At 43.1% G+C, this 27714-nt stretch overlaps 2 protein-coding genes across 2 annotated transcripts in view; both read right to left on the reverse strand.

Annotated features, from left to right (window-relative positions):
- The window catches only part of LOC308397835 (SH3 and multiple ankyrin repeat domains protein 2-like), a 320516-nt gene that overhangs the window by 217657 nt on the left and 75145 nt on the right, over positions 1 to 27714 (reverse strand). The window lies entirely within an intron of this gene.
- Positions 20419 to 23583, reverse strand: LOC308397838 (uncharacterized protein). Its single transcript, XM_080884031.1, has 2 exons — positions 22271 to 23583; positions 20419 to 22186 (listed from the first exon to the last, which is right to left on the reverse strand). Exon 1 carries the CDS (start codon positions 23498 to 23500, stop codon positions 23006 to 23008), a length of 495 nt encoding a protein of 164 aa, XP_080740157.1. The 5' UTR covers positions 23501 to 23583; the 3' UTR covers positions 20419 to 22186; positions 22271 to 23005.

Genomic DNA, 27714 nt, shown 5'->3' on the forward strand with positions numbered 1-27714 from the left:
TCACGGGTTCATAACTCTAGGAACAACAAGTAGGCCTGCAGAGCGAGAGCAAAGTGCTCTAATAGGGTGATATGGTGCTACAAGGTCATTAAGATAAGATGGGGCCTGATTATTTAAGACCTTGTATGTGAGGAGCAGGATTTTGGATTCTGGATTTAACAGGAAGCCAAAACAGGAGAAATCTGCTCTCTTTCTAGTCCCTGTCAGGACTCTTGCTGCAGCATTTTGGATCAGCTGAAGGCTTTTCAGCGAGTTTTCTGGACATCCTGATAATAATGAATTACAGTCGTCCAGCCTGGAACTAGTTTTTCAGCGTCACTCTGAGACAGGATATTTCTAATTTTAGAGATGTTGCACAAATGGAAGAAAGCAGTCTTACATATTTGTTTAATATGTGCATTGAACGACATGTCCTGGTCAAAAATGACTCCAAGGTTCCTCACAATGTCATACTACACTGAGGTCTAGCAGGACAAGCACAGAGATGAGTCCACTGTCAGAGGCCATAAGAAGATCATTTGTAACCTTCACTAAAGCTGTTTCTGTGCTGTGATGAGCTCTGAAACCTGACTGAAACAAACAAGCCTCTGCAGATGATCTGTTAGCTGTTTGACAACTACTCTTTCAAGGATGTTTGATATGAAGGTTGGAGATTGGCCTATAAGACTGCTGGGTCTAGAGATGCTTTTTAAGCAACAAGATGTGTATTTAGAATCCTTGTCTTTTTTGAATCCCCAATCGGGTCCAAGTTTCAGCTGTCTAGCTGTTAATTTGAGGTGAAGTTGAAGAATCTGAAAGTAGTCCTTTTTATTTTTTAATCCACTTTGTTCAATGTCCTCGTGCCACTGGTAGTAAAAGAGCCCCACAGGATGATTCCTCTACCACCATTCCTGACAGCTGGTACAGTCTATTTGAAAACGATTTGTAATTTGCAGTTATTTAGAAATATAGAATCTTAAGCAGCACCTTAATGAGTGTATATTTATATTTGTATATATTTAAACAAATACCGGTATATAATTTTGACCCTGTGCAGATTATAGAAAATCCAAAATAAATTGTACATCCACTCCCTTTTTTTTTAAGTCATCAAGGATATATGTTGTACAATCATGGAAAAAGAACAGTGCAAAGAAACCATAAAAAGCCCAAAATGACTATGACATTCATGGCTATGATGAGTGTACATATCCAACCATATATGCCCATTAGCTGAGATGTCCCGGATTTGATGACACTGCAGGTAACAATAGATAAAGCTGCCATTTTCAGTGACATGTGTAATGGATAGATTTGCCTTTTTCCAGATTTCTTGAGTTCGTATTCCCACTCGTGATAACAGATAACTCTACATTGTATTCCTTGAGGATTTGAGAAATGTTTTTAACAAAGAAGGATGAAAATGGGTGAGAAAAGATGAAGAATCAAGGTGTGACAGTTAAAAAATGCCAGTTTTATATCAGTTCGAAAAGCAACTCCTGATTTTGTTTTTGCACATTTTCATTTCAGCCTCCTGCTGCGGACTTTATTCTGTAATGTGTATAATTTCCTCCCATGCTTTTCCAATCAGCATGTGGCCAATTACAAATGCACTCGAAGTGTCACGTAACATGTGTCATGTTTGAGCATTCAAGTGATACGAAGTACTGCTTCATAGATAATTGGCAAACCTTCTGGAGGAAACCTGGTCTTGTTAGGAGAGACGGCATCCATCCCACTTTGGATGGAGCAGCTCTCATTTCTAGAAATATGGATTATTAAACCCCCCAAAATATGACTATCCAGAGTTGGGACCAAGAAGCAGAGTTGCAGTCTTACACTCCTCTCTGCAGCTTCTCTCCTCCTGCTACCCCCCCCCCCCCCCCCCGAAAAACCCCCCATCTCCATAGAGACTGTGTCAGCTTCCAAAAAGACAAAAAACAAACTAAAAACCAGCAACAAACAACTTAAACATAAACAATTACAAAGAAAGAACAATACAGTATCCACATCTGAACCAAAGAGTAAAACAGTGAAATGTGGATTATTAAATATTAGGTCTCTCTCCTCCAAGTCTCTGTTAGTACATGACTTAATAATTGATCAACAAATTGATTTACTCTGCCTTACAGAAACCTGGTTGCAGCAGGATGATTATGTTAGTTTAAATGAATCAACACCCCCGAGTCATTCTAACTACCAGAAATCTCAAAGCACAGGCTGAGGGGGCGGTGTGGCAGCAATTTTTCACACCAGCCTATTAATTAATGAAAGACCAAGACAGACTTTTAATTCATTTGAAAGCCTGATGCTTAGCCTCGTCCACCCCAGCTGTGAAACTCAGAAACCAGTCTTACTTGTTATCATCTATCGTCCACCTGGGCCTTACACAGAGTTTGTCTGATTTCTCAGACTTTATATCTGATTTAGTTCTGAGCTCAGATAAAATAATTATTGTGGGTGATTTTAACATCCATGTAGATGCTAAAAATGACAGCCTCAACATGGCATTTAATCTGTTATTAGACTCAATTGGCTTCTCTCAAAATGTAAAAGAACCCACCCACCACTTTAATCACACTCTAGATCTTGTTTTAACATATGGCATAGAAACTGAACATTTAACAGTGTTTCCTGAAAACCCTCTCCTGTCTGATCATTTCCTGATAACATTTACATTTACAATAATTGATTACACAGCAGTGGAGAGTAGACTTTATCACAGTAGATGTCTTTCTGAAAGTGCTGTAACTAAGTTTAAGAATATAATCCACCCACTGTTATCATCTTCAATGCCCTGTACCAACACAGAGCAGAGCAGCTATCTGAACGCTACTCCAACAGAGGTCGATCATCTTGTTAATAATTTTACCTCCTCACTACGTACGACTCTGGATACTGTAGCGCCAGTGAAAACTAAGGTCTCTAATCAGAAGTACCTGACTCCGTGGTATAATTCTCAAACACGTAGCCTAAAGCAGATGACTCTTAAGCTGGAGAGGAAATGGCGTGTCACAAATTTATAGGATCATCATTTAGCCTGGAGAAATAGTTTGTTGCCCAACGGGCCTGCCTTGGGTTGAGCTGCTTGGCAGAACGAATATGGATCAGGTTCTGATGATCAGTCCAGATCAGAAAAGGGTCTTTCGCTCCCAGGAGCCAATGCCGCCACTCTTCTAAGGCCCACTTGATGGCCAGGAGTTCTCGGTCTCCGACACCGTACCGTTGCTGCGTGGGAGAAAATTTCCTTGAGAAATAGCAGCATGGGTGAAGTTTTCCATCCGGGTCGTGTTGAGAAAGGACGGCGCCAGCGCCAACATCGGAGGCATCCACCTCCACCACAAAAATCTCTGGCAGGATCAGGGTGGAGCAGGACGGGGGCCATAGTGAACCGGTGGATAAGGTCTTGGAATGCCTGTTTTGCACCTGGGGAGAGGCAGGAGGGCTTAGGCAGGTTAGCTGGTTTGGTGAGGGATGTCAGTGGGGCGACAACGGTGCTGAAGTTACGGATAAAGCGCCGAAAGAAATTGGCAAAGCCCAGGAAGCTCTGTAGCTGCTTAAGGCTGGAGGGCTGAGGCCACTGGGTCACGGCTTGGACCTTTTGCGGGTCCATGGTCAGGCCATCGGAGGAGATGGTGAAGCCTAGGAAGGTGGTGGACTGCTGATGGAAAGCACACTTCAGTTTGCAGAACAGCTGGTACTCAAGCAGCCTGCTCAGCACGGCCCTCACATGGTGAATATGGTCCACTTCGGTGCGGGAGTTGATCAAGATGTCGTCTAGATAAGCAAACACCCACCGGCCTAGCATATCCCGCAAGACATCGTTGATCAGATGTTGGAAGACAGCAGGGCTGTTGCAGAGGCCGAAGGGCATCACCAGGTACTCCCGGTGCCCGTTAGGGGTGATGAAGGCCATCTTCCATTCGTCCCCTTCCCTAATGCGCACCAAATTGTAGGCGCTGCGTAGGTCTAGCTTGGTGAAGATGCAGGCCTGGGAGAGGGAATCGAGTGCGGTGGATAGCAGAGGAAGAGGATGGCGGTTCTTGACAGTGACTTTATTCAAGCCCTGATAATCTATACAGGGGCAGAGCCTGCCATCTTTCTTCTTGACAAAGAAGAATCCAGCAGCAGCAGGAGAGGTAGAAGGGCGAATAAAGCCCTGTTGGAGAGCCTCAGCAACGTACTCCTCCATGGCCTTATTCTCTGCGGGTGACAGAAAGAACAGGCGACCACGAGGGGGGACCGCTCCCGGGAGGAGCTCAATGGCTATGTCGTAGGAGCGATGAGGAGGTAGAGTAGAGGCTCGCCTCTTACTGAAGACCTCAGATAGGTTGTGGTAAGCCGGAGGGATCTTATCCAGATCAATGGGCTCCGGGGGTGAGGCCTCTTCTGACTTTGAGTTCTTTTGGGTCCGAGAGAGAAGGCAGCGGCGTGGACACTGGGGACCCCAATCCAGGATCTGGCAGGAAGACCAGGAGATGTGGGGGTCATGTTGACGGAACCAGGGGTATCCAAGGATGAGAGGAGAGGAAGTAGCCGAGACTACTAGAAACCGGACCTCCTCCTGATGATCCCCAATAGACATGCGAACCGGCTGGGTCTGGAACAGGATCGGGTAGGGTTGGAGGGGTCGCCCATCTACTGAGGTCACCGGGAGAAATCGATCAACGGAAGTTAACGGAATGCAAAGTCGAGAGGCTAGTTTTTGGTCGATGAAGTTCTCAGCGGCTCCGGTGTCCAGGAGGGCTTCAGATGAGAACTGTTGGTGTTTCAGGTGAAATATTACTGGTAACAGAAAACGAGAGGGGTCAGAGGAGTGTGAAGGGCCAGGTGGGACTCCCCGGCAGTCTACCTGGCGTCATCGTTTCCCGGACGTAGCGGGCACTGGGGACGACGGTGTCGAGCTGATCCACAGTAGGCGCAGAGACCCTCATGCCAGCATCTCTCTCTCTCTTCTTTGGAGAGTCTACCCAGCTGCATGGGCTCCTCGCTGGATGTACTGCTTGGGCTAGCAGTGGCTCCTTCAGAGGGGGGAGGAGGCTGGGAAGACGTGGCCCTCTGAGGCTGGAAGGGTTTGAAGGCCCGAGGGGTGTGGCGAGGCCGCGACATCACTCGTTGGTCCACGGCCTCATCCAGAGTTTTTGGGGCCTCACAGCCGGTCATCTCATCTCGGATGTAATCAGCCAGTCCCTCCAGAAAAATGGAGCGTAGAGAAGCGTCTCCCCACTTTAGCTTAGCGGCCAGGGTATGGAATTGGGAGGCAAAGTGACAGACGGGTCGACTGCCCTGGCGTAAATGAAGCAGCTGTGACTCCACTTCACTGCTCGGGGGAACAAACGTCTTTTTTAATTCCTCCACAAACAGGGCATAGTCATTGCAAGCTGCAGATTTATTGTTGTAGAGCATAGGTGTCAAACTCTGGCCCGCGGGCCTAATTACATTTGGCCCGCGAAGCCACACCAAATTACTATTAGAGCTGGCCTACTGGTATTATACAGCTAATATATATATTGTTTAGTATTAAGCTTTGCTTGTTCCATATTCAGTTTTTCAGCAAAACTTGTTTGAGTCCATAAGAAGAGATTCATTCTTAAATCTGGAGGAAGATTTTTTTTTCAATAAATATTAATGTAAGCCCGCAACCTTGTTTAAGTTTTGAATTTTGGCCCACTGTGTATTTGAGTTTGACATCCTTGTTGTAGAGAGCCGCGGCCCATTCCTGAGCCTGGCCAGACAAGAGAGAGGTTAACATTGCAACTTTTGCACGGGCGGTGGCGTATTTAGTGGGCTGACATTCAAACAGCATGTCTAAAGTGGCGAGCAAACCATCAGGCTGGCCATCAACTCCATTCCACTTATCTGGTAGTCCGATCCGGGGCTCCGCGCTCACCGGTGCTGGCTGACGTTGCAGTGAGGTGACGGAAGTGGAAAGTTGGAGGACAGTTTCGGTGAGAGACTCCATTTTTGTGCTCATCCGATCCACCACACCGCGAAGATATAGTACTTCGGCTTTCAGCCGTTCGAATTCCGCTGGGTCTATATGTGGCTCAGACATCCTGTCATGATCGGGCGAATTACACACAGTAATTCGGCGTGCCCGTGTGGCATGCTGGCTAGATCCAAACGCGGCGAAGGCTAGCGGTGGGTTGGAACAGACACGCAGTTATTCTAGTAACGATCAGTGCACGAAGCGTGGCTTCGGAACTGGCGTTACAGACGGAGAGCGAGCGGAGCCGAGATGAGAAAAAGAATTGAAGGGAAAAACACTCACAGTTGCTGAATCAGGCGGAGACTGACGTCGGCAAAGTTTCGGAGCTCCTGACATGAAGAGAACGATGTCTGAGCGGCGAACAGGTGGGTGGCGTCTCTTTTAAACCCGGCCCCGTGATCAGCTGATCACCAGCTGACACCTTTTAACGTTAACTAGTAATGACTTCATGAACTTCTTCACAAATAAAATTTTTATCATTAGAGAAAAAATTACCAATAATCATCCCACAGATGTAATATTATCTACAGCTACTCTTAGTACCATTGATGTTAAGTTAGACTCTTTTTCTCCAATTGATCTTTCTGAGTTAACTTCAATAATTACTTCCTCCAAACCATCAACGTGTCTTTTAGACCCCATTCCTACAAAACTGCTCAAAGAAGTCCTGCCATTAATTAATTCTTCGATCTTAAATATGATCAACCTATCTCTAATGATCGGCTATGTACCACAGGCCTTCAAGCTGGCTGTAGTTACACCTTTACTCAAAAAGCATCTCTGGACCCAGCAGTCTTAGCTAATTATAGGCCAATCTCCAACCTTCCTTTATATCAAACATCCTTGAAAGAGTAGTTGTCAAACAGCTAACAGATCATCTGCAGAGGAATGGTTTATTTGAAGAGTTTCAGTCAGGTTTCAGAGCTCATCACAGCACAGAAACAGCTTTAGTGAAGGTTACAAATGATCTTCTTATGGCCTCTGACAGTGGACTCATCTCTGTGCTTGTCCTGCTAGACCTTGGTGCAGCATTCGATACTGTCGACCATAATATCCTATTAGAGCGATTAGAACATGCTGTAGGTATTACAGGTACTGCACTGCAGTGGTTTGTATCATATCTATCTAATAGACTCCAGTTTGTGCATGTAAATGGAGAGTCCTCTTCACACACTGAGGTTAATTATGGAGTTCCACAGGGTTCAGTACTAGGACCAATTCTATTTACATTATACATGCTTCCCTTAGGCAGCATCATTAGAAGACATAGCATACATTTACACTGCTATGCAGATGACACCCAGCTCTATCTGTCCATGAAGCCAGATAACACACACCAATGAGTTAAACTGCAGGAATATCTTAAAGACATAAAGACCTGGATGGCCGCTAACTTTCTGCTTCTTAATTCAGATCAAACTGAGGTTATTGTACTCGGCCCTGAAAATCTTAGAAATATGGTATCTAAGCAGATTCTTACTCTGGATGGCATTACCTTGGCCTCCAGTAACACTGTGAGGAACCTTGGAGTCATTTTTGACCAGGACATGTCCTTCAACGCACATATTAAACAAATATGTAAGACTGCTTTCTTCCATTTGTGCAACATCTCTAAAGTTAGAAATATCCTGTCTCAGAGTGACGCTGAAAAACTAGTTCATGCATTTATTACTTCCAGGCTGGACTACTGTAATTCATTATTATCAGGATGTCCAAAAAACTCACTGAAAAGCCTTCAGCTAATCCAAAATGCTGCAGCAAGAGTACTGACAGGAAAAAGGGAGTTTTTCCTTCCCACTGTCACCAAAGTGCTTGCTTATAGGGGGGTCATATGACTGTTGGGTTTTTCTCTGTATCTATTATTGTGCGATCTACTGTACAACATAAAGCGCCTTGAGGCAACTTTTGTTGTGATTTGTGATTATATAAATAAAATTGAATTGAATTGAATACTGTGTGAATAAAATTGTACTACAATAAAGACACAAAAGACAAGTCACAACAGATGTTTAGAGCATTTTTGATCATTAGATTGTATGTGACACGGCTTTAATTTCATGGGAACCAATCTGTGCTGCACTTGTTGCCGACAGTTTATATACAGTGTTGTGTTTGCCCCCTTTATGATTTCTTAAACTTTTCCATACTTTTAAATCAAACTTCTATATTTCAGGTCATCAAACAATTTTATTATTAAAGAACGATAACCTGAATAACCAAAAACTGCATTTTTTAAAGGAAAAATGTCAAACCTACCTGTCCTTATGTGAAAAAGTAATTTCCCCCTCATTACATTTTTATTTCATTTCATTTTTTGGAAACCCGAGTTCCACTAGCCACATCCAGGCCTGATTTCTGGCAGTCCTGCTGAATAAAGAAATCACCTGTAGGAATGTTTAGCTGATTTTAGAGTTTAGAAATGTGTTAACATAGAATGTAGAGCTATTGTAGAGATACTGACACTGCCCTCAATATAATAAAGGCCTCACTGTGTCGTGAACTTAGGAGTAGATTGTAGGAGACCCCTCCCCCACTTGAACTGTGAAAGTAAAACAGAGAGGAGTTAATGCTGAGTGGAAATTCCCCAGAGAATGTTTGGGTGGGGGTCTCAACATTTGTGACTGGATAACTGTGGTCTGGAAGGGAGATGGGTTTTATGACCTAGGGAGTCACCTAAACCCACAGTGTTTTAACTGTCACGCGCACACATCCACATGCACACTCACTCATGTGCACACACATACACACAGGTATGCGTACACAGTCACTCACGAGCACTCACAGACACATGGGAACGCGCACATGTAGGCATTCATGTGCTCGTGCACATAGACACAGACACAGAGTTTGCAGCACACCGTGGGGGGGTTTATGATAGGGTCACTTCTATAAAACTGTGTTTCACAGACAAAGGAGTGAAGATTTGCAGAGGGACACACCGGCCTGGCAAGTCTTCCCTTCTAGAAGATGCATGCTTAAATGAGGATAAATGAAGAAGAGTAAAGATAAATGAAGATGAGTAAAGATGAGTAAAGATGAATAAAGGTTTTGTGAAAATGACTACTGAGTCCGGTGCCATCTCTGGATGCTCGAGGAATAAAAAGAACCGGGGTAAAACTGATTTCGCAACAGTTTTGGTGCCGTGAAACCCGGGATTTGCTCGAGGCCCAGAGAGGAATTGGCAGAGCTGAGATCGTGAAACGAGGCGAACAGAGAGCTAGCTCACATGATTAAAAGGTAAGCAATCCTAGTGATCAAATAGGAAAAAATGAACTAAAGTAAATAAAGCAAATTAAAAAGTGGATTAGTGTTAAAGTAATGATAAATAAATTGATAAAACTAATAGTGACATTTAAAGGTGATCAAGTACTCAAGGATGAATGGAGAATTTGATTGCTGACTGTATGAGAGCTGTTGGGGTGATAGGAAAATGAGGTTGGAGGAGTGAGTTAACAGGTTAATGTGTGGGTATAAAACAATGGGGTAAAAAAAAGAGAGAAAGAAAATCATGAAAACAAAGAAAATAAAAAGTGTGGAAGTATGAGTGGGAAATTGTCTCCAACTGGGGGAAGCAGTGATAGTAGAGGTCACCTTCTTCCCCTGCTGGACACAAAAGAAAACATAATTTGGAGTGCTGTGGATGAAAATAATTAACAACAACATCAAGAAGATTTTTGTGTTTGCGGTTAAGAACAAATAAAAATTTTATTTTTGGGGTTTAAAGTCAGAGTTTAAAACAAAATGAGTGGAGATGTGTTGCTTTAGGGTTAGTGATGAAAATATATGCAGTCACAGTGAATAATGAAAGTCTCTCAGTCTGTCGATTACAGGTGGGGAACGGACCTGGATCAATTCTCCACGGGCAGCAGTCGGAAGAAAATTATAGGTTAAAATCATTAGAAAAAAATAGAAACACCCAGCCAGAATTTTTGGCTGAATGGTTTTGCAGCTTCCCGTCCTCATCCTGAACAAGCAAGCTCCAAGGAAGCTGATCTCTCCCTGAAGACACAGAGTGCAGTTTCAGAAGCACGAGTATGAACATCAACAGTGGACAGGAGTCCAAGAGACAATACCAGAGTCCTGAGCAGAGAGGTCCAGCAGCGCTGTGGGCAAACGGCATCAGAAAGAGAAGAACCACCATCTAGATTGGATGGATGGAGATGCGTTTCCAGCAAGCTGCAACCTCACTGTGTGTGAAGGACTTTTGAGAAGACTGTCTGAGTTTGACACTTGCCATGTTTGGAGTGAGATGGCAATGAAAGAGACAGTGGGACAAAGAGAGACACGGGACAAAGCTGAAGAAAACTGACTGCCATTGGACTGAAAAGTGGGAGAGAAGAACGGAGAGAAAGGAGAAGTGGAGGGCTGAGGCTGCTGTTTTAGTGGGGGGAATCAAATTGGGTTAAGGAATCCGGGGAGACAAACGACTGCCTGGAAGTGGAGGATTGACACAGTGTCCAGACCACCACAAAAGGGGGAGGAAGACAAGCACTGAGGTATGCAAGTGTACTGTTAGCAAAATGGAAAGGTGACACCACACATGCAGATAATATGCACCAGAGATAACAAAAAATCATACACAAAGTGTTACACATTAAAAGAGGGTATTTGTAGAAGGGGTTGACAACACTCAGCGCGGTTGCCTATGGTAACCTGCAAGCATTTGGGGTTTAGCTGTGCCATTTAGATGTTTCTGAAACAAAATTTGGAGTGAACGGAGTTTTGTTTCAGAAAAAAGGGGGAGTGTACATAAAAGGATACATAAAAACAGAAAATGTATTAACCCGACTAACACACAGACACACACACACGTAATTAAGATCAAACACAATTTTAAGTAGGTAACACTGTTACCATCATCCTGTCTGGTTTATTGAGTGGGTTGAGAACTGATACATAGACGACTGAATTAGTATTATTTTGGGGAACATGATAGCAGGGGTGAACAGAATCCTGCAGCCAGAGTTTAAATGAGTGAAACTAGCAGATTTTTGTTTTTGTTTTGTTTTGTTTTTTGTTTTTGTTTCTGAAGTATGGGGAAGGTTTTACCATGGCCAGTAAAGATGAGTAAAGATGAATAAAGGTTTTGTGAAAATGACTACTGAGTCTGGTGCCATCTCTGGATGCTCGAGGAATAAAAAGAACCGGGGTAAAACTGATTTCGCAACACACCTGAAAACGTGCCAGAGAGAAGTTGGCTCAAAAATGTCAGAAAGCAACACAAACACAATCTGAAGAACCTCCTGAGAAGCAAACGTTTGACTTTTACCAATTTGGAAAGGGTTGCAAAACCATTTTAAGTACTCACTGTACTGAGGCGTCAAGTTTTCATCTATCTGCTCTTTGGAAATCACCTTTTTGTTGAAAAAAACACTAATTTGTACCTTTCAGACTGAGCTATCTTTGGTGTTGACAGGTTGCTGCGGCGCAAAAGAATAGAATTTGAAATCGGTCCTTTGTTGGCTTCTGTTATATGTCAACAAAGCATTGATTCATTTCTAGAGTTGCCATTTTAAGCTTGAATGATTCATAGGTCAGTTTGAAGTGGCATTTTTTTTTTAAATTGCTCTAAAAATTAGAAGGAAACCAAGGAGTGGACTGAGAAAACAGAGAGGAGCTTCCAATCAAAAAACTTTAAACGACCTTCAGAAAACCTGGAGATGTTTTTCTCAAGACCACTTTCAAAAATGGCAAGACCAACAACCTGCAAATGGAGGAAATGTCAAACTCTTGTTACAATTCATTCCTTTTGTGGGCAAAATAGGTGCAATGATCACACCAAAAGCAAAAAGTGCAAACCTATACGAGGTGAAGGAGATCTTAAGGGAAACAGCAACACCCTTCAAATCCTTAAAGATTCCTAAAACCTCTGTTTACTTATTCACAGGACGAATGACACTGAATCGATTAAAACAAGATTTGGAGTCCAGATTTTACAGAAAAATGTCAATTTAGCAGTCTGTTACCTGTAACCTAGGCTAGGCTGGCTGATCCAACAAGACTATCACCTCATAAGTAAATCAAAAAACAAAGAAAAGTCCCAACTGTGGTGGTTACTCAGTGTTCAATTATGATAGGGAAAGCAACACTGGCTGAAACTGAGAAATAAAAGAAGGAATTGCTACGGAGCTTCTGATTTTAACCAAACCTGTGCAAATTATTAATCATAACAGGCCACAAGCACACACATAACCACACAAACAGTACGATTATCGGAGGAAATACATTAATGAGACACAGTCCTCTCATGCAGGGTTTAACTTCCAGTCTCCAACATGAATCCTAATTCTGTGTTTTTAAAAAAGGCAACTGAGGACACAAATAATCTCTTGATAATTATCAACTGATTTCCATGATAATTAATTTATAGCCAATTATTTTTCAACGACAACACCAACAGATCAGACATGCTGGAAAACATGTTGCCTCAAACATCTCCATGGCGATCATTATGTCATGGCTGAAGCTAAACTGCATGTTAAAAAACTAAACCTGACACTAAACACAAGTTATATTTAGATTTATGTGACTAGCCAGTCATTATTCCACCGAACGTAGTGTCTGATGCAGTCCCAAAGTTTGGCCCAACTTTGGGGATGATTGACAGTTTTCAGGAGATTACATCATTCCAGCGACTTCTACAGATAAACCTCATTAACTCGATTCTGCCTCACGCACACAGCCACATCTATCAGGTTTCTATTGTACAACCCAATCACATGGAAGAACTTCTGTGGGGACTAAAATTCACTTGCTGGCTTTAAATGCCTTCTCTTCCTCTGGCTGCTCTTTTGAAAGTGAATGCGTGACCTGAGGTGGAGAGAAGGAGAGGGAGCATTTCTTTTTTCTTTTATTTATTTACACAAGCGCGCGTGCACACACACGCACACACACACACACACACACACACACACACACACACACACACACACACACACACACACACACACACACACAGAAGGGGTTATTTTGAGGACTGTGCATAATAGTTTCGGCAGTTCAGTTGTCTGTATGATATTTTAGATGACACAAGAATGTATTGTGAAGAAAGTTAAATGAGCCAAAGATACTGTAACTAAGGATACAGTATGGTGACCAACAGGCAGTATTCCTGGGACATTACAAGGCAATGTCCTTTACTAAGAATGTTCTGTTAATGTGCAGTGTAACGTCACCAAATGTTCTGCAAACCCAATGCAGAACATCCTGAATGTCTCCTGAAACAACATACAATTTAAGAAACTCTGCATTATATTTTCTTTTCTCAAAATATTACATTTCTTGCTGGGTATAACAATTGTCAAAAAGCCTTTTCTCGTCATCTCCGAACAATGCTTTCTATCACAAAGACTTTCTTGGAGTTTTTAAGTACCTGAGAGAACATGCAGAGTTCGGTAATGAACACATTAATTTGCTTTGATTTGCATGACTTGAATATTCATCTGAAAAAGCAAGAAAAACAGGGCGAGAGGAAGCCCAAAGAGCAATGTTCTCTGCGGCTGAAATGTCTGTGACATAAATAGATTAGGGGTATGCTGATCACCTGTGAAACTAAAGCATGGAGTTAGTGCTCGGAGCCATTAGAGCAGATGAAATGCATTAAATACACTTTCTGCAAACAGTTTTAATTGCTCTTTGAATTAAATTTAGCAGAGGCTTTCTTTCACTGTCAATCAAGGGCACACATTCCTTTATTTTAGTGTCTGCAGTATTTGAAGGGCAGGGGGAGCTTAGGATGTCTTCATTGTTATCTTTGCGGTTGACAGGGAAGGTGTCAGTCATGATGGCGGATGGTTGCACTCATCAGCTGGGTGACTTACCTTTGCTGTGAGAGAAAGAGTGGCATCCTACCAGCTCAGACAAATATTAAACACACACTGAAAACCAACCATCTGAGTTTCACCTACTGCACGTACTTTAAATTAGTGTAAAAACAATAACATCAGCTGCTGCTGTGATGATGCCAGTGCTACTTACACTAACCACACACTGTAAATAAGCCAGTAGAGAACATTTTCCTGTGCAACTGACACAGAGGCCAAACATGAAACAAGAATACAGTATTTCTCACAGACAACCTGAGCTTTAGGAAACTCATTTACACTCCAATAGCCTGAAGTCAACTGCTTGTGCTGGAAGCCTTTTTGCTATTTGAACCTTCTACCTAACTGCACATGACAGACAGCTGGAGTCAAACAGACTTAGTCTATTACAGTCTCGAATATAGAGATTTGTAGCTGCTTTCCCTTGGCAATGGTCATAACCATGAAGTTTGAGTTGCAAACATTTTAAAATGACAGAAACTAACCTTTATAATCATGTCACGGTTTGCACTGGCAGACCGTGTGGAGGGGGGAAGAAGACACAAATGTACACACTTGGAACAAACTATAATTTAACAAAAGGCAAGCTGTTTATTTGTGGCTGGGAAAAGGTACAAAACAAAAGGCAGACGCACACTGAGGCGAAACTAACCAGAACTAAACTGGGAAAAACTAAATGCCAAATCCTCCCTTAGTTATGCTGCAATAGGCATAGGCTGCTGAGGGATTCCCATGATGCTTTGAGTGTTTCTTCTTCACTCACTATGTGTTAATAGACCTCTCTGCATTGAATCATATCTGTTATTAACCTCTGTCTCTCTTCCTCAGCATGTCTTTTATCCTGTCTTCCTTCTCTCACCCCAACCGGTCGCAGCAGATGGCCCCGCCCCTCCCTGAGCCTGGTTCTGCTGGAGGTTTCTTCCTGTTAAAAGGGAGTTTTTCCTTCCCACTGTCGCCAAAGTGCTTGCTCATAGGGGGTCATATGATTGTTGGGTTTTTGTCTATAAGAAGCTTTGTTTAACCCTCCACTGCTGGATAAACTAATAAGACGACTAAGTCAGCAGTACTTACAGGCTGCATGGTTAAAAACAAACAAACAAAAAAAACAAAAGTTTCAAAAAACCATGATAATCCTTAGACATCTACAAATAAAACACTTTTGGGTTTTTTTGTTAGTTTTATCCGCGCCCTTTACCAGAGGGTCACTCTATTTGATTTTATATTGGCTCTCGATTATCTGGGCTTGTGACTACCACAAAAAGTACATGACACATGACATTGTGACTGTGCAGCCAGTCTACAGCAGACACTGAAATGCTGCTGTAGTAAATAAAAAAAATGAAAACATTTTTCAGCAAGACTTTTCAGATGTAAATTTGAAAACAGGAACATTTCTGTTATCTGATAGTGTTTTACTCAATTACTGCGGTGTAGTGTGAATGGCCACGAGGGAGGTCTTTATTAGCAGAAAAAGCTGTTAAATATCTTTGGCCCTCCTTCAAATTTTCCAAACCCATTAGAGTCAATCCCGGGCCAATTCTGGGCCCCGGGCCTAGTGTAGACCAGTGTTTCTCTTGGTCTACAGTAAAATCATTTGGAGGACTACTTCTGTGCAGTCCTACAAAATCCTAACTGTGCATTGCTGGAAGTAGATGACAGATGTGTCTGATGAATGCTGATTGGTTGACAAGTGGGCCAGAATAGGAAAGGGAGCAACAGCAGAGTTCAATGCCAATGTGGGAATCGTGAAATAAACATCAGTCATCAAAAAGAAATCAGCATGAAAAGTGCAGAGAGTAGACGTAAGATGACAATATAAGCCAGAAGCACTGCTATGGCAAGAGCAGGAAAAATTCTGAATAAATAAAAAAGTAAGTAAGTAAGTAAGTAAAATTTATTTATATAGCGCTTTTCACAGATAAAAATCACAAAAACTGAAACAAAAGTATCTAAGAGAGCAAGATGGCTTTGAATTAATTAGTTCATTAATCAATCAAAAAAGTGAGGCTGAATTATTTCCAGCTAAAAAAGATTGAGGTTCATAATTTTGTTTCCACTGAGATACTAGTAAAGTAAGAGTAGTAGTAAAAACAAGGTTAGCATTAGTATTCAGTTTAAATGTGTGCATTTAAATTTTGTAAGATAGCCAGCCTTTGTTTGTTGGGGGTGGCTGTAGCTCAGGCACACGTCATCTGCTAATCCGAAGGTTGGTGGTGTAATCCCAGTCTGCACGCCGGATGTCCTTGGGCAGGATACTAACCCCAAGTTGTTCTCTGATGCATCCATCGGAGTGTGAATGTTAGGTTGAAAGCACTTAAACACAGAAAAACAAGCGCTTGTATGAATGGGTGAATGAGACTTGAAGACTGATTATCTTATGTTACAGTGAAACACACTGGGCTCTTTTTTTTCACAAACTGATTTAGAAGTCCCTGCAAATCCCACTTTTCCTTGCTTTTTCAGCTTGACAATGCAGCATTACTCCAAGCATTGACATTCAATTCAATTCAATTCAATTTTATTTATATAGCGCCAAATCACAACAACAGTCGCCTCAATGCGCTTTATATTGCATAGTAGATCGTACAATAATACATACAGAGAAAAACCCAACAATCATATGACCCCCTATGAGCAAGCACTTTGGTGACAGTGGGAAGGAAAAACTCCCTTTTAACAGGAAGAAGAAGATGTAGATGATCTGCTCTACCTCCTAAGCTACAGCCACCCCAACATGTTAAAAAAGAGCATGAACACAAGGACATCCCAGGTTAAAGGTTCTAAAGAGGCTGCTTTGCATTTCTACAGTAAGGATTAGGGTTGGGTCAGACCAGGGGTCGGCAACATGCGGCTCCGGAGCTTTTTAGTCTTTATACTGCGGCTCCATGGTTTGGGAAAATAAATTGTAAGTTTTTAGCTGAAGTGTATTTTATTTGTGTTAGTTCTTTTTTAACTTGTAGTTCTAAAAGTTCTGGAAGATTATCATGATCTTTAAATATAAAAATAAAATGATATTTTGTTATTTTTTGTCGCTCAAAATAAGAGTCACACTCGCGGAAGCCGGTATACCCCCCCTCCAAACGCCACACATTTATCGAGACTTTCAATCCCAGGTAGGCCAAGTATGGAGAAATTTAAGAAAAGAAAAATATCTGAAGAAAATAGAACATTTAATGATGCCTGGGCAGATTTATTTGCATTTACTTCTGACGAGAGCGGCCTACCAGCATGCCCAATTTGTGGATTGTCGACATTCAGGTCCACATACATATGTGAGCAGCTATTCTCCACCATGAACTATGATAAAAACAAAAAACGCTCACGCCTCACAGATGACAGCTTACAGTCCTGCGTAAAGATGAAGTGACTTCCGGTCTGCAGACGCTGTGCACAGAGATTCAGGAGCAGAAGTCCCATTGTAAACATATCACGGCAGACCCGACGCTGTTTGCATGTACATGCTTTACAGCTTCTCTATATTGACCACTTTTCACACACGGTTGCTGTACACATGCAGCTGGCTTTAGCTTTCCAGCACACAGCCTGACACATAACACAACAGCAGAGAGAGCACAGACTGTAAGGCGGCGAGGCGTGATTGCGGCACTGTGGTTTATAAATACTTTGACCCAAACTTTGTAACAAAGCAACCATGGACTCATCTAAGCAGCTTTGTAGTGGTCTTAAAACTTGAATAACAGATTCTTCCATCAGACTCTTTTTAATGTCTCTAAGAAATCGTAGCTGGCATTCACAGAGAAGATCAAAGTGGTCAAAGAAACCAACGAGACTTTTGGAAAGAAATGGTTGCAGGTTTGCTAAAAAGACAAATTAGCTTCAGATGCAGAAAGAACTGACTGCATGAGCACATGTGTCAATCTGGGGGCTGGAACCACAGTAATAAATAAAACTGCTGTTAAAACTACTTTAAACGATGTGACTGGACTACAGTTTGTTAAACAGTGGGCCTGAGCCTGAAGCAGACTGATAATGGCCCAATATATGGATAGAGTGGATTCAGTTAAAAGCTAAGCAAGGACTGAAGTACTAGAAGGGCAGAAGTTACTACACACACACACACACACACACACACACACACACACACACACACACACACACACACACACACACACACACACACACACACACACACACACTGTCTTTTAAAAGTAATGTAAAAAGAGGAAATCTTGAGCTTTAAACTGTACGGCCCTGTCAGTCTCGGGTATTTAGTGGTACATTGCACATTGAGTCACACCCACCACATGTATGCACACACAAGTTCATCAGTATAATTGTTATTAATCTACATCCTGTTGCTTTAATCAGCACAGAAGAAATCCACATTCACATTCAGCAGCTCATCTGTGTTTTTCACTTCGTGTTCTATGCTTCTCAGATAGACCAATGCTGCTACAGACAAAAAAAACTACAGCAATAGTGGTCGTTACTTAAAGCATGTTAAACAGCAGAAAGGAAAGCAGAGATGAAAAAAATCCACTATTGTATTATTTTATAGCCATCTAATTTGCCTTTCTGCATTTCTTCTTGCCTGAAGGATTAAAGACCTACATATAGACCTAAATAAAACATGTTTAGGTCTATTTGTCCATGTATAGCATGTATATAACACCACTTGCAACGCAGGAGGTCTTTGTTTGTTCTTCACGTTTACCAGAGGCCTGGGAGCTTGTCTTAGTATAAGTTCACAGTATCTCAGCTGTCCCTAGGGCTATGCAGCTATAACGTGCAGTGGCGCTGCCTGTCGTCCTGTCAGAAACAGAGTAAAACACAGAAAAAAACATTTTGCAAGCCTTCACTAATTCCAACAGAAATTCCTATAGCATAGAGGATGAGGATGAGGATGAGGGCCCCCCCCCCGAGTTCATGAAGGCTCTGCTTTTTGTAGGGCTATCTTGGTTGACACGTCTCTACAATGTTGCATGGAGATCAGGGGCAGTACCCCTGGACTGGGAGACCGGGGTGGTTGGCCCCAAGGAAGGGGACCGGAGGGTGTGTGCCAACTACAGGGGAATTACACTCCTCAGCCTCCCTGGGAAAGTCTATGCCAGGGTGCTGGAGAGGAGAGTCCGTCCGTTAGTCGAACCTCGGGTACAGGAGGAACAATGCGGTTTTCGTCCTGGTCGTGGAACACTGGACCAGCTCTTTATCCTCTCCAGGATACTTGAGGGTGCATGGGAGTTTGCCCAACCAGTCTACATGCGTTTTGTGGACTCGGAGAAGGCATTCGACCGTGTCCCTCGGGGTGTCCTGTGGGAGGTGTTGCGGGAGTATGGGGTGTCTGGCCCATTGCTACGGGCCATTCGATCCCTATACAACCATTGCAAGAGCTTGGTTCGCATTGCCGGCAATAAGTCGGACTCGTTCCCGGTGGGTGATGGGTTCTGTTCCCGATTCTGTTCATAATTTTTATGGACAGAATTTCTAGGTGTAGCCAAGTGGCGGAGGGCTTTCACTTTGGTGGCCTGAGAATCTCATCTCTGCTTTTTGCAGATGATGTGGTTCTGTTGGCTTCATCAGGTGATGGCCTCCAGCTCGCACTGGAACGTTTCGCAGCCGAGTGTGAAACGGTGGGAATGAGAATCAGCACCTCCAAATCTCAGTCCATGGTCCTCACCCGGAAAAGGGTGGAGTGCCCACTTGGGTCAGAGACGAAACCCTGCCCCAAGTGAAGGAGTTTACGTATCTCGGGGTCTTGTTCGTGAGTGATGGGAGAAGGGAGCCGGAGATCGACAGACGGATTGGGGCCGCGGCTGCAGTGATGTGGACGTTGCACCGGTCTGAAAAGCGTCTGGACTTCTTTAAGTTGCTTGAAGACGTTTCACCTCTCATCCGAGAAGCTTCTTCAGTTCTAAGGTCAAATGGTGGAGAGTCCCAGATATAAACCTAGTGGGAGTTTCCCCCCACAGAGGGACAAAAGGACCCCCTGATGATCCTCTAATCACCTGAGCCAAGGTGGGAAACTGGGCGTGGGTCCCAATCAGCCAGAGTTTCGGGTGTGTTCATTGTGAAACCTGGCCCCACCTTATCATCCGAATTCCTGAGGTCAGATGGCCCAGGATGTGAGTGGGCGTTAAGGTGTCTGGGAAGGGATCTCAAAACTGGATTATAGATGGCAGAGAGTTGGTGTCGTAAGCCCCGCCTCTGTTCAAAGATGGTCGCTCACAGTGGACATAGATGGCTTCTTTCACTCCTCTTTCAAACCATCTGTCCTCTCTGTCCAAAATGTGAACATTGGCATCCTCGAAAGAGTGTCCTTTATCCTTAAGATGCAGATGGACTGCTGAGTCTTGTCCTGTGGAGGTGGCTCTTCTGTGTTGTGCCATGCGCTTGTGAAGTGGCTGCTTGGTCTCTCCAATGTAGAGGTCTGGGCATTCCTCGCTGCACTGTACAGCATACACCACATTGTTAAGTTTGTGTTTTGGCGTTTTGTCTTTCGGGTGAACCAGTTTCTGTCTGAGCATGTTGCTGGGTCTGAAATACACTCTCCACCATTTGACCTTAGAACTGAAGAAGCTTCTCGGATGAGAGGTGAAACGTCTTCAAGCAACTTAAAGAAGTCCAGACGCTTTTCTTTGCAAGCTCCTTTGACAATTTAGTTAGTAATTTTTCATACAAGTATATTTAAATAATAACACGACATAAACACAAAATTAGACTTTTTTATACCTTTGTTTGTAGGTTAGGTCAGTCACATTAAGTTAAACTTATTTATATTTATGCTAAGTTGGCCTCAGTTTAAGTCTGTTTAGTAGCCACCTTTTGGATTTCTTTACATTTTCGATTTTATGGACACTGTCACGGTTCTGGGTCAGTTTGACCCAGTGTTTTGAGTTCTCATGTTGTGGTTTGATTTTTTATTTTGTATTGTATTCTGATTCTTTTCCTTTCTTGATTATTATTAGAATTCTATGTTTCAGTTTATTCTGGTTAAGGGGTTGTTCTTAGGTTTTGCTTTGGTGTCCTCGTTTTTTCCTGCAGGTGTAGTCCGGACTTTAGTCTGCGTCTTTGTGTTGTTATTTCCTGTTTTATTGTGAAGGTCCATGCCTTATGTCTGTGTGTCTAGCTTCGCTCCCCCTGTCTCGTTAGCCCTAATCTCTCCCAGTTGTGTCTCCCTCCTGTTTTCTATTCCTTGATGACTTACTCAGTTTATTTAAGCCCCGTGTTTCTTTGTGTCAGTGTCGCGTCGTACCCTCAGAATTGCCTGTGTGTTCCAGTTTGTGTTTTCACGGTTTGGTTTCTGTTTTTGTTTCGTGCCAGCAATAAAGCTGAGGTTTTCAGTTACAATTCAGTCTCTGAGTCCTGCATTTGGATCCTCATCTCCGCCTGCCCGCGTACAGAGCCCTGACAGAACGACACGACCAGTAATGGATCCAGCAGACTCGGTGAGGGAGCGTTGCTAACCTTTTGATGGGACTTGGCTAGCGCTTGGAGGGCCTCCATGCTGCCGTTCCTCATTTGCCACCTACCCCTCTACCCACTCATCCGTTTCCTCCCCACTGTTGACGCCTGCATCTCGGACCCGAGGAAAGCGCTCCAGGCGGCACCAGGAGGAATACTATGAACCTATGAGCAGCCAGCTCATGCCAGCACAGGCGTTTCATAAGATGCTGGGGATCATCATCGTTCCCCCCAGTTCACCCAGCATTTTCCAGGAGCAGCCGCGGCAGAGCTTGTCCACATCATCGCAGTGGACAGATTTTTCCACGTCACCTTCAGCCAACCCTGATCCCTCTTCAACAGGGAAGCGGCACACGCGTCGCCAGCATTCACAGCTCCAGCGGGAGCCTGGGATTTTTTCTGGACAGCCGGCTAGGGTGAGTGGTGGGGCTACTCTTTTGCCTCCTGCTGAAATAAAAACTGCTAATGAAATGATTGCTTATTTGAAGGACAATTATCCCAGTTCATTGAACTATATAAACTGTCCCACACGTGTTCTTTCTAAGCCTGTTGATGAAACCAGAGAGTTTTGTGTCTCTAAGCTTCATAATGTTCTGGGTGACTGTCATGCTTCTGAACCCGTCAAGCATGTAAAAACTGCTCCCAACGCCCCCAACTAAACACTTCTGTGAGAACAAACAACGTGTGTGTCATCCCAGAGACTTAAGTTCATGTCAGGCAACTAGGAGCTGTTAATTCAGAAGTTGCATGGCCTATTCCCATGCCCATGTTTAAGAATGACTGCTCCTCCTTTGCTTCTTTCAGGTCAACAGTAGCTAATACAAAAACTGCTAACAGCATCTCTGAAAATCAAAAGACTGTTCGTCCTAGTGTTGAGTGGTTGTGAGCTAAAAGCTGAAACGAAGGGTCCTGAGGTTTCTGTTAAAAATGCACTGTGTTGCCCAGCCGCCACCAGCTCAGTCTACCACTCCACCTGCCGCTAGCTCAGTCTACCACTCCACCTGCCGCTAGCTCAGTCTACCACTCCACCTGCCGCTAGCTCAGTCTACCACTCCACCTGCCGCTAGCTCAGTCTACCACTCCACCTGCCGCTAGCTCAGTCTACCACTCCACCTGCCGCTAGCTCAGTCTACCACTCCACCACCTATTACACCTCCACCACAATCAGCCCCGCTACCTGTAGCTCAGTCTTCAGCCCCGCTACCTGTAGCTCAGTCTTCAGCCCCGCTACCTGTAGCTCAGTCTTCAGTTCTGTCAGCCACTCAGCCACCATCACAACCAGCATCACTACAACCTTTATTGCAGTCCATAGCTCAGTCAGTAGCTCTGTTAGTAGCTCAGTCATTAGCTTTGTCACCAGTTCAGGCTCCAGTGTTGTCACCCATCCAGTCAGCCACTCATCTACACCTTCAGCCAGGGGCCGCAATGCCTTCTGGCCATGCATCAGCTCCTACTGGAAGCTCGAGTGAGCCAATCCAGCACTTCGCGGCTCACACTTTCCTGAACTGCCAGTCTTCGCTGGAGGGTTCGGGGGGCCTATACAGTTGTCTGCTGTTTTAGCTGGGGGTTCAGGAGAACCCAGCCAGCATCAAGTCTCGTCAGCTGGGCATTCTGGAAAGCCCGGGCAGCACCAAGCTTCGTCAGCTGGGGGTTCAGGGGAACCCGACCAGCATCACACCCCGTCAGCTGGTTATTCTGAGGAGCCCGTCAGCATCACATCTCGTCAGCTGGGGGTCCTGGAGGACCCAACCAGCACATCCTTGTTGTCTGCTGACAGCTCTGGGGAGCCCGTTCAGCCACCACATGCTCCACGACCTGCAACTTCCACACTGTCACCTGCAGCGTCTGATTCCGCAGCTGCCATGCTGCCGTCTGGTCCCGCGGTTGCTACACCGCTGTCAGATCCATCTCGGCCTGTACCACCTCGCCTTCGTCGGCTGCTCTCCAGGCCCCTAGGCTGGACGTCATTATTGTCGAGGGCGGCCTCCTGAATGAGTTCGTCGCCGCCGCTGGCTTCGCTGCCGGCCGCTGGCTTCGCTGCCGGCCGCTGGCTTCGCTGCCGGCCGCTGGCTTCGCTGCCGGCCTCTGAACCTGCTCTGTCGCCGCCGCTGCCTTCCGCGTGGCCGGCCTCCGGACCTGTTCTGTCGCCGTCGCTGGCTTCACGGTTGGCCTCCGTACCTGCTCTGTCGCCACCACTGCCTTCCACGTGGCTGACCTCCTGATTTGCTTTGTCTGCGTCGCCGCTTCTGTCTGCACGGCTGGCTGAACTGTTTTGGATGTGGCTCATATGCTGTCGACCTCCAGGCCGACCCCTGAACTTTTTTGTGGACTCAGGTTTGGTCTAGTTTTTGTTTTGAACTGTTTTCTTGGGTTTCTGGAACCATGCTCCTTGTCTTTTGTTTTGTTTCTGAGGTTTGTTTCTGTCACAATTTCTAATTTTCAACTGAAATAAAAAAAACTTTTTTTTTTTTTTTTTTTTGGTTTACTGCTTAGTCCTTGACAGGCAGTTTGCCTAGCATGCAGTTCTCCCATCAATTTCCTGTGAAAGACAAGAAGTTTATCCAATATGCAAACAACCAGAAAAAGCTGCTGGCTCTTCATCTCAACAAAATACTGGCTTCTTCTATACTCATTCAGTTTATTGATCTATTTAACATCAGCTGTGAGATATGCCACTAAGTAGATAAGATCTAAAATTTCCTTTGTTTTTTATTTCCCACGCCCATATATTTTTGAATTGTGTTATTCGTATCTACATTCTGACTCACTAGACTAAAAATATGATTAAGCCTCGTGGTGACTATACATAAAATAGGTGGTTGCCAGATGACTTCACTGCATTTTTTTTAATATTAATTTTTTTTTTTTTACAATCCTTTGGTAAGCAGCTGGTTCTCAGATATTTACGGTGATGTCCACTTAACTAATTGGTTGCAAGAGAATTGCACAGGTTGCTTGGTGGGAGCCAATATGCCTCTAAACAATCATAGTCTCACTTGGACAAAATACAAGCCCTCACGGAGAAATTACAGAAGGTTTGCAATTAATAGACATCTCACTTCTAAACCCACAAGACTGCCAACACATTGCATTACATTTTATTTGTCTTATTAGTCTGTAACACACCTCTTTGCATTTCAGTAAAACTCAGCATTGACAGTCTGACCATGGGGGCAAACTGTACAATACAGAATCCTGTGGATGTGGAATATGACAGGTATGCTCCTGTACACCACATCTCACACTCCTGAACTGACAAGGCTTTGGGGCTTGAAGACGACTCTTTGGGCTTTGGGATGTAGACCCAGCTCTCATCATTAGGTTTGGTTATCCTCAGGATTTCACAGATCAATTCCTCATGATACAGGTGACAGGAGTGATATCATTGCTATTCATCATCTGGCATCATATGAAGTATACTTCCACTAAACTGTAGTTGCACACTGTTAAACACATGACGCTAGTTAGTTGGTCACTTAACTTGCATGCTGCCACCTGATAATAACTCAAATCTACCCAGCAGACACATACAATTTGTGTCAAGGGCTAAAATACAGTTTAAAATGAGGTTTTTATTTTTAAAGTAAGATTATCACAACAGGGCTGGTAAAAATTTGTACACAAATGTCAGTTTCTTCCCTGAAAACATAAAAGTGACAATGCAAAGTCACTGTCAGCCCAGCACTGAGAAAGGAAGAGATGCTGGACAGGGTGTGAAAGAAAGAACATCAGGTCCCTCAACTCTGATCATATCTAAACTCAGTGTGTCTAATTACATAGATACAATACCCTTGGTAATTAGAGTGGTGCCTATAGGCTCATTTTAATAAACAACATTCATAATCAAAATCGTATCATACAGAACTACAGACTATTGCAGTTCACATTTATATAGCATAAAATGGTGCAAAATTAAACATTTAATACAAATTAAAACTTGAATACAATTTGACAGGAGAGACAAAGATATGATGGAGAAATGGATGGGCAGTGAATATAGAGAGACAGAGATGAAGGGAGGCTAGTGCGACAACCGAAAAGAATGAATGTCAGAATGAAATGCTGAAAACTACAGACTACATGCCTTTGGGAACAGGAGTCGTTGGTTTGACTCCAAACCAGGGCGTCTGTATCCAGTAAGGGTCCCTAGGCTATCCGTCAGGTCCACGTAAGGAACAGGGAAACACTGATAAGAGGTGGGATTCTGGAACGAGAAGACATAAGTGGACAAGGAATGATGAGAATCCGGTCTTTAAGTGATGACGTGACGAATCCTGCTTCCGGGTCGAAACTGCTCTGCGCTTGAACCCATGTTGCACAGAGAGGCATTTTTTGAAATATGTATTGATAGCAATGTTGAATATTATACACAGGAAAAAAACAACTACACGTAAAATAATCACACCGTGACACCTCTGCCTTTGTAAATGGAGGGACAGTAACTGTGTGTGTATATGTAAGCGTGTAAAACTTGTAGATAGTCAGATTAACAGTATTTTGCCTCTATCTCCCATTTTGCAATTCATCTCATGTAAATAATAACGTGCGCACAGCATGACGTGAAATTAATTTATCAACATTTACCAACACAACGGAAGCAGGATTCATAACGTCATCACTTAAAGACCGGATTCTCATCATCCCTTGTCCACTTATGTCTTCATATTAGTGATGTGTCGGTTGCGAACGAAATGGCTCTTAGAGCCGGCTCTTTGAAGTTAACAACGCGAGCCAGCTCTTTTTTTTTTCTTCTTTCTCTCACCCTCTCGCTCGCACTTTTTTTCCGCTTCACTCTGCATGCAAGCCTTGTGCTGGGCAGAGGGGGGAGGGGCGGTAGTTACAGGCTGAGTAGCACAGGAACAGAGCGGGAGGTAGAGAGAGAGATAGAGAGCCAGGAACAACAGCGTCACATTAGAAAGGTATAGTAATCATCCACAACGATTTTCAGTTGCAGATGATAAAGGATTCAGAAAGTTTATTCATGCAGGTCCATATGACAGAGAAATCAAATCAAATCAAATTCAAATTTTATTTGTCACGTACACAGTCATACACAGTACGATATGCAGTGAAATGCTTAGACAACTGCTCGTGATCTAAAGAAAAAAAGAAAAGGCTATGAATAAGATAGGAAATAAATATGAAAATTAAAAAGGGTAAATTTAACTAGGAAGGAATAAAATAAAATATAAAAATTAAAGTTAAAAATGAAATAACTGTACAACACAAATTAGAATGAAGGGTAAATTTAACTGGGAAAGAATAAGATAAAATATATAAATTAAAGTTGAAAATAAAATAACTGTACAACAAAAAACACAATACACAGTATAGAAATATATAAGAATGTATGAAGAAATATAAATATATATACAGAATAACAGCAGCTGTACAAGTATTAACTGGAAATGAAGAATATAATGACCAGTGTTGTGCAATCCACATTATTTAGTGTCTTGTGCAGTGCGAATATGCTTAAAGTGATTTAAGTGATGAAGTGAAAACAATGTCCAGAATGTCCAGTGTGTGTGTAAGAACCATATGTGTGGGTCAGTACTGTGTGGTGGTGTGATTGAATGTGCATCTTCTTTTTGTTTTCATATTTTAATTTATATTTAATTGTGTTGTGGTTTGCAGTTTTTGTGTTGTTTCACTTTAAATTTGTTTAAAAGGAAAAAGCTGAAAATTTAAATAGTTAAAAGTTGAAATGTGAATAGTTGTTTTTATATTATATGATTTATTTATTACATTTTATGTGGAGTGAATAAATAAAAGTATATTTACGGCGGCACCTAGAGACAAAATACGTACAGACTCCGAAGCACGTACAAAAGACAACAGAAGTGCTCCAGGATGCTAGGGGGCAGTGTTGAGCTTTTGTTACCTAGTGGCTACACAAGCCAGCAAGTACCAACGACCGGATTTGGTGTGTGGTAATAACAGGTAAATGAAGTTTTTAAATTTTTTTTAATTATTTGAATATATATGAGTGCTTGTGTATAAATACACAAACAATACATATATGTTTTCAATTGTGTAATTTAAGTGATCTAGGTAGCTCTGTTTTGGAAGTTCAGTTAACGCTAGCAATGTGTTTTGGAGGTTGTACGTGCTTTGTCTCTAGGGGACACTGTATTTATTTATATGTAAACATATAAATAAATCCACGTTTTTTTTACATTAGTCATTTTTTTTGTGCATAATTTTATATTGTTGTTGATAATAAATGAATTAAAGAAACAAAACAACCTGAAGAGCCGGTTGGGAGCCGAAAGAGCCGGCTCTCCAAAAAGAGCCAGAATTCCCATCACTGCTTCTTGTTCCAGAAGCCCACCTTTCATCAGTGTATCCCGGTTCCTTATGTGGACCTGACGCCAACCTTGTTAATCTAGGTATTGTTAATCTGTTAATTGCTGGCATGTGGTGGTTGACAAGGACATAGAAGACCGCAGTTATAATAGATGTTGTAATGCCAGTGAACAGCAACATCAGGAAGAGTGT

Source organism: Rhamphochromis sp. 'chilingali' (genome assembly GCF_963969265.1).
Source record: "Rhamphochromis sp. 'chilingali' genome assembly, chromosome: 6".
Lineage (NCBI taxonomy): Eukaryota > Metazoa > Chordata > Actinopteri > Cichliformes > Cichlidae > Rhamphochromis > Rhamphochromis sp. 'chilingali'.